General features: G+C 37.9%; 1 protein-coding gene across 2 annotated transcripts in view; it reads right to left on the bottom strand.

Moving 5' to 3' along the window:
* EPHA3 (EPH receptor A3) overlaps positions 1-12625 on the bottom strand; it is a 386765-nt gene that overhangs the window by 121507 nt on the left and 252633 nt on the right. For both annotated transcript variants that reach the window (XM_061134299.1, XM_061134301.1), the window contains exons 4-5: positions 12059-12214; positions 11031-11366 (exon numbers count right to left, since the gene is read on the bottom strand). In XM_061134299.1, coding sequence (XP_060990282.1) covers positions 11031-11366; positions 12059-12214 — 492 coding nt within the window. The remainder of the gene's footprint in view (positions 1-11030; positions 11367-12058; positions 12215-12625) is intronic.

The raw sequence follows: 12625 nt of genomic DNA, 5'->3' as shown, positions 1-12625 counted from the left end.
AAAGTGAAGAAGAACTAAAGAACCTCTTGATGAAAGTGAAAGAGGAGAGTGAAAAAGCTGGCTTAAAACTCAACATTCAGAAAACTAAGATCATGGCATTTGGTCCCATCACTTCATGGCAAATAGATGGGGAAATGGTGGAAATCACTGCAGATGGTGACTGAAGCAATGAAATTAAAAGACGCTTGCTCCTTGGAAGAAAAGCTATGACCAACCTAGACAGTGTATTAAAAAGCAGAGATGTTACTTTTTCAACAAAATTGGTCTAGACAAACTATGGTTTTTCCAGTTGTCATGTATTGGTATGAGAACCTGACTATAAAAAAAGCTGAGTGCCAAAGAACTGATGCTTTTCAACTGTGGTGTTGGAGAAGATTCTTGAGTCCGTTGGACTGCAAGGAGATCCAACTAGCTCATCCTAAAGGAAATAAGTCCTGAATATTCATTGGAAGGACTGATGCTGAAGCTGAAACTCCAATACTTTGGCCACCTGATGTGAAGAACTGACTCATTGGAAAATACCCTGATTCTGGGAAAGACTGAAGGCAGGAGGAGAAGGGGATGACAGAGGATGAGATGGTTGGTTGGCATCACTGGCTCGATGGACATGAATTTGAGCAAACCCTGGGAGCTGGTGATGGACAGGGAGGTGTGTATATATATATATATATATATATATATATAACGTATATATATATGTGAAGGTGTATATATATATAAATGTCTGTGTGTGTATGCATTCTTTTTCACATTCTTTTTCTGTTATAGGTTCTTTCAAGAGATTGTGCATAGCTCTCGACCACACTTTGTTAACGCTAAGTGCTTTAGATAACACCATGTTCTCTCCTCTAGCTGGTTGTCGTTATTTCTGTTCTTATGAGCACTTTTTAGAAGTCAGCAGGAAAACAGTAACCATAATTCTCTAGACACAAGTCTGCTTCATTCACTGTAATTGTATTAGTGATCAGAAATGAAAATGGGATGAGATTCAATATAGATCCTGGAAGCCCCCAAACTGTCTCCAGTTTGCTTGTTTTCCGTACAACTGTGACTTTAAGTTCACAAAAAGGTTCTGAATAACTGTCAGTACAATATACGGCTGTGCTTTTGTTCAGCTTATTGCTCATGCTGCAGATATGTAATATGCCTCCGTACCAGGGTGTGATGGCTGAAAGGCATCATTAATGTGTTAAATGATGTGGAAGGCTTCAGGCACACTAGGACACATCACTGCAGAATGATATTCCCAGATGCACAGGTCTCTGCTTTGATTTCAAATCAGAAAGAGAAGCTAAGTTACCACACAAGCAAAATGCACAATGGAAATTACAATGTATATATTCACTTGCTATCTCTGGGCTCGATTCAGACCTCACTTGTTTGTTGTGAGAAATAAAAGGTAAGGCTTCAATTCTTAGGGTTTATTAATCACACACGTGAAACAACAAGAGGAGGATTCATCAGAGTTCATTACTGGAATCTTATTTTCTCTATTTTGTAGCTGATTTTCAGTATGTTTTGACTTTCTAATGTACTATACTGATGCTATAAAACACCCTCCTTCATGCTCAGTCAGAAGGCATGTAGATGGTCTGATGTTTACTTGCAGGGTACATAACTACATAGTAGCATATATATCTATAGCGGTTATATTGATACTTGTCCTTACTTTAATAGCAGATCCAAGCTGTAAACTTTTTCCACTTTCATTTTGAAATGTTTGCTTCTTCAGCACTTCTAAAGCCTGCTTGGCTGTCTCTGACACAAGATATTCCTCTGTCATATCTATAAATGCTTCTTCTAAATCCCAATAGAACAACAACATGGACAGAGGAAATAAACTCCAGAATAAAGAAGATTTTAAAATATCTGCTTTGATTCATATCAATGTATGACAAAACCCACTGGGAAAAAAAAATAATAATAATAAAAATTAAAAAAGAAAAAAAAAACAAAAACAAAAACAAAAAAAAAATAAATAAAATATCTGCTTTATCAACAAATAAAAATTTGACTAGCTTCTAAATGTAGCCAAAGCGCTCATTTCTGAAATGTACATTATTTATTTAAGATATATTAAACTATTGCTCCTCTTCATAGATGCTGTTACCTTGTTCTGTGAAATAGCAAGTAACAAACATATAGGCTAGTAAGCTTTAAAGACCTTTAGAGGAAGTAAGCTGATATGTGTGCTTAAAGGTCAAAAAATGTATTGGTTGATTTAAATGGTACCAGTAACAAAGTTCTAACCTATAGTCCTAGAGTCACAAAAAGTAAATAAAACAGAAAATTTATGAGTGGATTCCCAGTTCAGCCCCTTTATATGATGGATAGTAATTTTTAACTGAAAAAAAAAAGAGATTTGCCTTTGATTATTAAATTCAGTAGGCTTCCCTGGTGGCTCAGACAGTAAAGAATCCACGTGCAATGCAGGAGACCTGGGTTTGATCCATGGGTTGGGAAGACCCCCTAGAGAAGGCAATGGAATTCCACTCTAGTATTCTTGTCTGGAGAATCCCCGTGGACAAAGGACTCTGACAGGCTACAGGCCCTGGCATGGCAAGCAGCTGGACCTGAATGAACGATCTCAGATACACAGATGACACCACACTTACGGCAGAAAGCAAAGAACTAAAGAGCCTCTTGATGAAAGTGAAAGAGGAGAGTGAAAAAGTTGGCTTAAAACTCAACATTCAGAAAACTAAGATCATGGCATCTGGTCCTATCACTTTATGACAAATAGATGAGGAAACAGTGGAAACAGGGACAGGCTTTCTATTTTGGGGCTCCAACATCACTGCAGATGGTGACTGCAACCATGAAATTAAAAGACACTTGCTCTTGGAAGAAAAGTTATGACCAACCTAGACAGCATATTAAAAAGCAGAGACATTACTTTGCCAGCAAATGTCCATCCAGCCAAAGCTATGATTTTTCTAGTAGTCATGTATGGATTTGAGAGTTTGGACTATAAAGAAAGCTGAGCACCAAAGAATTGATGCTTTTGAACTGTGGTTTTGGAGAAGACTCTTGAGAGTCCCTGGGACTGCAAGGAGACGCAACCAGTCCATTCTAAAGGCATTCAGTCCTGAATTTTCATTGGAAGGACTGATGTTGAAGCTGAAACTCCAATACTTTGGCCACCTGATGCGAAGAACTGATCCATTGGAAAATACCCTGATTCTGGGAAAGATTGAAGGCAGGAGGTGAGGGGGATAAGATGGTTGGATAGCATCACTGACTCGATGGACATGAGTTTGAGTAAGCTCTGGGAGTTGGTGATGGACAAGGGAGGCCTGGTGTGCTGCCGTCCATAGGGTTGCAAAGATTCAGACACAAATGAGCGACTGAACTGAACTGAGTGACTAAGCACATTAAGTGGATGATAGAGGCTATCCTGTTTAGAGCCAAGGCTAAGAATGTTTTCCTTATATCAGGAAGTTTCTTAGATGCTACCCTTCTTTGCATAAAGTAATGGTCCTTCAACAGGAAATCTAAATAAAATTAAGTCAAGCCTTCTGCTTTTTAAGTAATATTGTTTACCAGTTATGTGTGTGTATGTGTGTGTGTGTGTGTGTGTGTATGTACTCATATACAGAACTCCAGTAGGATAAATTGGAAGAAGAGAGACAAGTCCATTTACTCCAGGAAAGTACAGGAGTCAAGATAGTCTTCATAGAGGAAAAAAATAAACTTAAATGGAACTAGAAAAAAACATTAAAGAATGCATGCTTGGAACAAAAAATTCAAAGTTGAGGGATATGTTGAAAAAGAAAATACCAGAGTGATACCAGGACCCAGAGAATGGGGCACATCTTTTTCAACTATTGTACACTGAGTGAAATACAATGGCATTTACCTCAGCCTAATGATAAGTCTTTAGTCAATTGTAGGACTGCAGGCAAAAAAATTCTAAGACTTATGCTACTTTAATGTCAACAATTTGGCAATCAAGAATCTAATAGGAAAAGATCAAAGATTCCTAAAACTTTTTTTTTTTTTGGTGGAATGTAGGGCAAGAAATTTTTAAATGCTACTTTATATTTCAGAATTATAATTGCAGATAATACAAATACTCACTTAAATTCAATGATGTGATTTTTTCACTATAATTTGGACATTCACATGTGAAGAATTATATTTATTGACAATGTTCCCTGCTCTTTTTAAAATTAAGCTTCTTAAAACATATTGAATGAGGTTACTCTTCACTCATAATATATTTCCATTCACTATCCCACTACCTACATACTAGTTGCTGGGCCTTCCTTGCATATCCAACCTGTTATCCTTTTATCCTTTAACAAGATCCATCTTCTCTTCTCAGTCTAGACTTCCTAATACCCAGGAAACTCAATTCCAATATATATATGCATGTCCTTTATTTGATTTATTTCTATTTTTCAAAGTACATCTAAACTGTTTTCTACAAAGCTTTTCTAAAATCCTTTAATCACCACTTCTTAACTCATTTCATTATATAGTATCTTCTACACTGAAATATACTTGTTGATCCATTAACCCTTTTTACAAATTGCTCAGTGGAAAGAGGTTGCTGAGCAACATGATATTCTGATTTTAATTAACACAGTTAAGTCAAATTTCCTTTTATTTTGGAATCTCAAAATAATTAAAGGAGGAGTATTATATTTCATGGTATTGTTCATTTATAAACATTATGACCAAGAACCTTAAAATCTTACACTAAGTGTGGAGAAAAGTATGAATATCCAAAACAATTCAAAGGAAAAATCAGTAGCATGGGAGTACTTCTTAAATGTTAAATGTAGAAGATAAACCAAAGATGACCCTTGAAAAAGTGCTAGAAACTGGTAAACTGAGGCAAATGGCAGTCCCAGTAATAGAGGAAAAAAAAAATTAAGGCGAGAGTGGTTTGAAAATCAATGTTTTCACTGTTGGATGGTGGACATTTCCAGTAATCAATCACTCATTCAACAATAAACATTTGAGTGAATACAAGGTGATAGAAAGCCCTGTCTGAAGTCTGAGAATCACAAATGTGAACATAAGGCAAGGTCCAAGGCATGTGTGCTCCGTCGTGTCCAACACTTTGCGACCGCATGGACTGTAGCCAGCCAGGCTCCTCCGTCCATGGGATTTCCCAGGCAAGAACCCTGGAGTGGGTTGCCATTTCCTTCTCCGGGGGATCTTCCTGACCCAGGGATTGGACCCACGTCTCTTGCGTATTCTGCACTGGCAATCACATTCTTTACCAGCTGAGCCACCAGGAAAGCCCAAGACAAGGTCCAGGCCTTTATGAAATCCACACTTTTCCTAACAATTGCATTCACTTTAACAGAAAGATGCAAGTAGGAAATTATAACTGGTTCTCAGGAGGGCACTTTTGTAGAATGAGGACAGAAAACCAGACTGGACTCTGAATGAGAGAACAAGACAGAAGAAAGGATTACTTTACGAAAATGTCTAAACTTAGTTTGAAAAATAGGAGAAAATAGGATAAAATCACGGAGAGTAAAACCATTTGGAATGTGCACCCATGTGTGTATGTGTGTGTTTCCGTGTGTGTGTATTGTTGTTGCAGATGCTTATGGAATTATTGGTATCTTCCTCTAAGATGAAAAAAACACTGGTGCAACATAAAAGGCAAAGACAAAGAGCCAGAAGAGTGTTTGTCTACAATGTTAGCAGGGGAAGTGATTTGCTTGAGAGCACACTCTTTAGAATCAGGAGTCAATGGGAGTTAGTGGGTACCAAGAAGAGGGATAAGATTTAGAAAAGCCAGTGAGATAGCATTTTCTTTTCCCTCTTAAACTTTATGGTCTTAGTAAGTCAGGCAGTGTAAGCAGAAAAACACACTCCTGTGTATCTCTTCCACACAATACTTCACTTGTGGTCACCAAATGTGTGGGGATTTTCTCCACACCAAGTAATCTTGCAACACCAGTTGGGTGTCCTACGATTTAATTTCAATTCTGACACTAAATATCCGGAGTCTGCATCACAGGTTAAGGGCTTTAGTCCCATAAGACCTCCCCAATCCCCCTTTCAGATACTAATCTCAAGTCTAGATTTTATTGTGCTTTTGGCCCACCAGGTATAAATCAGAGGTTTCCATGACCCACTATTAATGTTCAATTAATTTACTAGAGCAGCTCACAGAACTTAGGAAAACATTTTACCTCCTAGATTTACACTTTATTACAAAAAAGAATGCAAATTGGGGACCGCCAGATGAAGAGATGAACAGGGCAAGGTACTGGGCAGATAATTTCAAAATTTTATCCAGACATGTTACCTAACAACATATCTACCCATAAATTCTCTGGACCATGTCCTTTGAGTTTTTAAGGAGGCTTCATTACATAGGCATGATTGATTACCTCGTTGACCAGTGATGACTAAACTCTATCTCTGGCCCTCCCTTGGACTGTAACAGAGATAAAACCAGTCAATCCTAAAGGAAATCAACCCTGAATATTCCTTGGAAGGACTGATGCTGAAGCTGAAGCTCCAATACTTTGGCCAGCTGATGTGAAGAGCCAACTTATTGGAAAAGATCTTGCTCCTGGGAAAGACTGAAGGCAAAAGGAGAAGAGGGAGGCAGAGGATGAGATGGTTAGGTAGCATCACCAACTCAATGGACGTGAATTTGAACAAACTGCGGGAGATGATAGAGGACAGAGGAGCCTGGCATGTTACAATTCATGGGGTGCAACAGTCCAAAGAGCTGGACATGACCTAGCGTCTGAACAACAACAAGCCCCTCCACCCTACTCAGAGGCAAAGTTGAGGAGTGGAGTGGCTAAAAGTTCCAACTCTCTAATCACATGGTCAGTTCCCCTGGCAAATAACCACCACCCTTAGGGGCTTTCCAAAGTGAACTTCCAAATTTCACCTTATTAATGTAAACTCAACTATGACTGAAAGGGGTTTTTAATGTATAACAAAATACCCTTTATTGCTCTTATCACTTAGGAAATTCCAAGAGTTTCAGGAGTTCTGTGCCATAAATTGGGACCAAGACCAAATATATATATTTCTTGCTATAAATCACAATGTCTCAGAGGGAAAATCTTCTGTGTAGAATGAGGGAGTAAGGGATAAGATTAAATTTGGGGAAGAGTGGAGATGATAAAGAAGTTCTGTTGCAGAATACCCCTAAGAAACTCTGCGATTAATGACTGAGAAGCAAAGACTAAGTTTATTGTAGGTGGCATAGGTTATGGCAGATTTTCCTAGGAAAGTCCCCCTCTCTCTCAAAGACAGCATTTCTTTTTGTAGCTATATGGCATGAATTATAGAATGACAGAAAGAACATGAGAATGAAGTTGAAACTGGAGTTGGATTTGGGAGCCTTAAGTAGAAGTTTGATAGCTTGATTAAAAAATTGAAAAATCTCCTTGGATCTCAGTTTTTACAAAATGGGGGTAAGGTGGATCTCAAAACTTGAAAGCCAGTATATTCTCTTTAGTGTCCCCTCTTCTTGTCTGAGATTGTTACATGCTATAGCTAGTGGGGAAAGGGCAGATTCTATGATGCAAGTTGAGAATAAACAGACAAATATTCCACTAGTGGAATGACTTTTCCAGAACTGAAAGGTAAATACACTCATTCGAAGAAGTAAAAAGAAGTAGCAATTTACCCCAAGGTATAACTTTATAGATTTTCGTTCTGCAATCTGCAGTTCTTTCTGTACATGTTTGAGTGATGGATTCATGGGTATAATCTTTATGTAGAGACCATGCTTTTTATCTCACTGACATACTTTGTGAAAGTATTAAGAGCTGGGAACTCACATCCGAATTTACAACATAATCCTCTACAATTTAGAAGGTGCCTTATCGTGTGGTCATCACATGGCATTTACAATGTAATCAAGAGAAAAATCAACAAATTCAATCTCACAAACTAAATTAAAAGGGACACATTCACGTTTCCCCTTTATAGCCATGTCAGAGATAGAGAGGATAGTAGGAATTTAAACACCAGGCATCATAGCTGTCATAGCCATATCTTTCTAGAGTTAGGGAGCTCATTTCTCAAGGCTACAAGTCCATTAACCTTCACAAGAGCAAAAATAAAGCAAAACAATGAAACACTCTGGAGAACTGGCGTTGCTTCTAATCTTGCTTATATATCTCACCGTAGGGATTTAACGATGGAACAAAGACCTCTTCTTCCCCAGGCACAAAAATGACACAGACTACCTGAAATAAACATATACAACGCCTCATGGTACATGTTGTAGACATATTTGTGATTTTTCTGAAAAATGAGAGTGAGGTTAGCAAAAGTAACTGATTTCATTCCTGTCGAATCTTTGTCTTACCCAGTGATTTGTTACTGGGAGGGCCAAAGTATCAACCCCATTTATTTTTTAAAGTCTTGGCCTGCTTTTGGTTGCCACTTTACGTAGATTCATTCACTGTAAATATCTGGAACTATTAGTTTCCTGATAAATGCATTGTCAGAAAGCCAGAGGTCAATGATAAGATAGGAAGCAAGGAGCGCTTGCTTGTTTTTATACATTTCTGTTTGACTTGGGAGATAATTATAACACAGATTGATGCTCCTATTTTAAACAAGGTAGTAAATCAGAGTAAAATATGGGATTCAGGAAAGCCATTTGCCACATAATTATAATTTCTTAAAATTCCTGCATTCATTGAATATGAGAAGCTGTAATCATGTGATACATAGCAACAACATTACTCATCTATTTTTTCTCTCATGGAGGACAGTTAAATAAACCTAAGTTACAAGTCTTTAAATATTATTAGTTACAAAGTTTAAATATCACTAACTGAAGCAAAACAAAAGCATATGCTGCTTGATCTGAGATCTACCTTCTAGTGGGAGAGATTACAGATTCAGTAAGGAAGATTAAAATAATGATTAAGTGCACTTGATTAAAAAGTCATGTCTTTTCCACAAATAAACTTTATTTATCACCATGAGACAGTGTAATATTATAAGAATTTCATCAATATAGGAGACTAGAAAGAAATGTGGGAACTAAAGAGGGGTTTAGAAGCAGAAAGAGACACATTTAAACATGGACTCTGCCAGGTGTTATATTCAAAACACCTGTCAACTGGCATGGCAGGGACATGGAGCCGTCAGGCTGGAAGAGTTCCAGCACAGGGATCTAGAGACCTCTCTGCTGCCAGGATTTATCATTCTGGTTGCTGGATTAAGGGCGAGGAAGAAGGGGGACCTGAGGTACTGATATAGTAATGCCTCTAAGGCCGAGATTTATCCCTTGATTGCTAGATCATGGGGGAAGAAAATGGGGGGCCTGATATATTGGGTTTAGGGGCCCTCTCAGGGTACTTGAATTAACAAGTACAGATGCATTTCTATGCTCACCTACAGAAGTAACTGTGCCTGCTTCTAATCAGTGTGGACATAAGTATACAATTTTACCCACCAGCAAAGTCATACTCGTGCATACTTGCTGGCTATTAATCCTGATGATATACTACTTTTGTACTTTGGTAGTTTAACTAAATTCCCTGAGTCAGACAAGTGAAAGAAAGTGACGAGTTCCCTGGCTAGTTATTTGGCTGCTTTAAGACCTCTTCCAGCTGATAAAATGTAGTCATCTTTCCTTACTCATTCCTTCTGACATTCAGTATTCATACCTTCAAAGCAAAGAACAAATCTTGCTTGAGAGCTGGGGGACTTCCATAATTTAAACCAAATGCAGAAAAGAAGCTGAGTTTACATTCAACCCTAACTTCCAGCTCAGGGAGAGTGCCCCTGGGAGCAGACATGAGGGTCTGTAGTTCTGGCTGAAGCATCCTCAGAGTGCCATCCTTTTTCTTCCTTCCCCCGCTTTCTGGCTCCAATGTTTCTTTGCTTGCATAAAAATTATACAATAATATCTCTGAATTGAATTGCTTGAAATGTATCTCTAATTATGCTATCTTATGGCAACAGTTATGCACAATAAATATCTATCAGCTTAATTTTGCATGAGCTTTGTTGATTTCATTTTATTCATTCATCCTAGTTATCATGGTTCAAAAATGATTGCCTTATTTTAAAGGGATATCACTGGTGAATCTCTGTATATCTACAAAGTGTAACTCTTCTATATGTTTGAGAGAATCACAACTAAAACCCCATCAACAATTCTGGACACCATACTGTTAAAAAAAACGATAATAAATAAAATCACAAAAAGAAGATTTAAAGAGTGATCGAAGATTTAATTGAAGAGTAAATTTACAGGATTTACTAACTGTAAAGAAAAGAGAAATGTTGTGGATGTAAGGAAAAAGTGAGACATTTGTGTGCTTAAGTTTTCCACTCTATATTAAAAGCCCTTTGCTTATGATTGGGTAGTATAGCTATTCTTTTTGATTACGAAAAGATTTTCAGAGGAAAATACAGTTGGTGAAATCACCAAAAAATGTATACCTGGAAATTTTTTATATCAGTGATTAAAACTGTTTTCCAGCAAGATCTCTTTTTAACAGTTTCTCCTCAAATTCCATATTTTTAATTTTAAGATACAAATTGTGCCTATTAAATAAAATGGATTTATTTTCTTCTTTTTAATTAACCAGAGAGTTTTAACTGCCTGATCTATACTACTCAGAGCTTCTGGGGAGCATAAAATAACTGATCAACTATACACAGATCTGATAAAATTACAACTATGGTAAAGATATTTATAGCTTTAAATATCCTGTATATAATATGCTCTTCCAAGCTTGAGCCAATGTTCTGTTTACTTCTTGAAAATATGGAAACGTTGCAAGGAGCCCCACAAGTACTATCTCCAGAGCTCCAAATATTTAAAAAGCTTTCAAATTGTTAAGCGGTGGATTAAACTAGTTTAAAATCATCTAACAAATATGATTTATTTTCACTCTGAAGAATGAAATTGAGCTAGTTAATGTACCATAACTGTCCAAAAGTGATAGAAGAGAATAACCTTTTCACATCTTTTTCCGCCTGCCCTTTCTTCCACTCTTTTCTGTTGAAACTGTTCCTTGGCTCTGAGATGGCAGGAGAGGAAGCGCCCAGCATGTACTCACCAGCCTGGTTGGTCGTGATGCTGACGGCAGCAAACTGCCTTGGTGGTGAGCTCAGCTCGGACACCCCGTTCACGGCATCGATCTCAAAGGTGTAGTTAGTGTGTGCCAAGAGGTCGGTCACTGTCACCGTGGTGTTGGTGAGTCCAAACTGTCGAGGGAGGAAGCGGACATTTGGACTGCACGGCTCACACTGTTTTACAGTCCACCCACATTTTTTACATATGATGTTGAAGGTAACATCTTTCCGGCCTCCTGTGTCCAGGGGCCAGCTCCAGTCCAGGATAACCGAGGTCTCGTTTATATTAGATATCACATTTCTCGGTGCAGATGGAGGTCCTGCAAAGTAGTTCAACAAAGATTAATGAGCCTCACGTTGGTTTTCTACTACAAGGGAAATAGATAATTTACAATGGAACTGAAAGAGGTAAATAACCATCTTGTCTTTTATTTTATACTTTTAATTCGTCCTTAGAGGATCTGGGAGATTATAGACACATGGATTCCAGAGGACCGTCCTCCCCAACCTATGAACGGGGGAGTTTGGACTCCAGGTTGAAGATGCATTCACAAAGTCCAAGGAAGGAATCTACTACTAAATTCAATGCCCTTGTGAATAGTTATGAAAACCTTAGTATTAGTTTTATAAATCTTAGTTCTTTTTCCCTGTGACCTATGACCAAAACATAACAAGAGGGAACAGAAAAGTAAAAGCGCAAATCCCATGCCTATAACCTCCCCTACCCTGTCAAAATAATGCAAGATCTAAAACAAGATATAGAATTCTTTTTTTTTCCTTTCTAGGGGTCCTGTTGTAAGAAGTGATTTAAAAACTAATTCATTCTGTGTGATAAATGTTGCGTTTGTGGTGAGCCAAGCATGAAGAGTGAAGCAGAGAAAGCTTTTAATTTGCACATGGATAACAGAAGGAAATGGGCCAAACGCTAAAAACAAAAAATAAAACACAATAAGAAGAAGAAAAAAGTAAATAAAACAAACATGGAGGCATGGGTTGCAGCAAAACTACTCACGGGTACAAGCCATGGATGGAGGGTCTTTGTCTGCTCGGAAGTAATTATTTTCACACCTGCAGTTCACTGAACCATCTTCGTGAGCAGAACTGTGAGGTGGGCACTTGGCACACTTCATGTTACCGTCTGAAGCCTTGTAGAAACCTGGTCGACAAGCTACAGACAAAACGACTCTGTTAAAATTCTGTGATAAATTTGAAAGTGGATCCTTGAAAATACGTCAAACAGATTTCAGGAGGCTAGGGCATGCATTTATTATGAATAAAATCCATTTTGTTTTTTCCCTCCCAGAAATCACGGAAGCAAATAATGTGGCCCAATATAGTTTCTCCATGTATATGTTTGTACTTGCACCAAATGTTAAGGGGGAAAAAAAAAAAACCCACAAGAGTTAGATGATTTTGGCACTAGAGTGTGATGAAATTTCCAGTTCATGTTTTCACAGCTTTACTTGGCATTGGACCATTTGTGGAGAAAATAAAGCAAAGCCATGTCATCATGCAGCCATTTCCTTTTTAAACATGATGCAATGTGCACAGACTCTGCTCTGTAGTTAGCACTGTGTTA

This window comes from Dama dama, chromosome 31 (assembly GCF_033118175.1).
Source record: "Dama dama isolate Ldn47 chromosome 31, ASM3311817v1, whole genome shotgun sequence".
Taxonomy (NCBI): Eukaryota; Metazoa; Chordata; class Mammalia; order Artiodactyla; family Cervidae; genus Dama; species Dama dama.
Note: the sequence above shows the minus strand (reverse complement) of the source record. Positions and strands in the feature narration are given on the sequence as shown.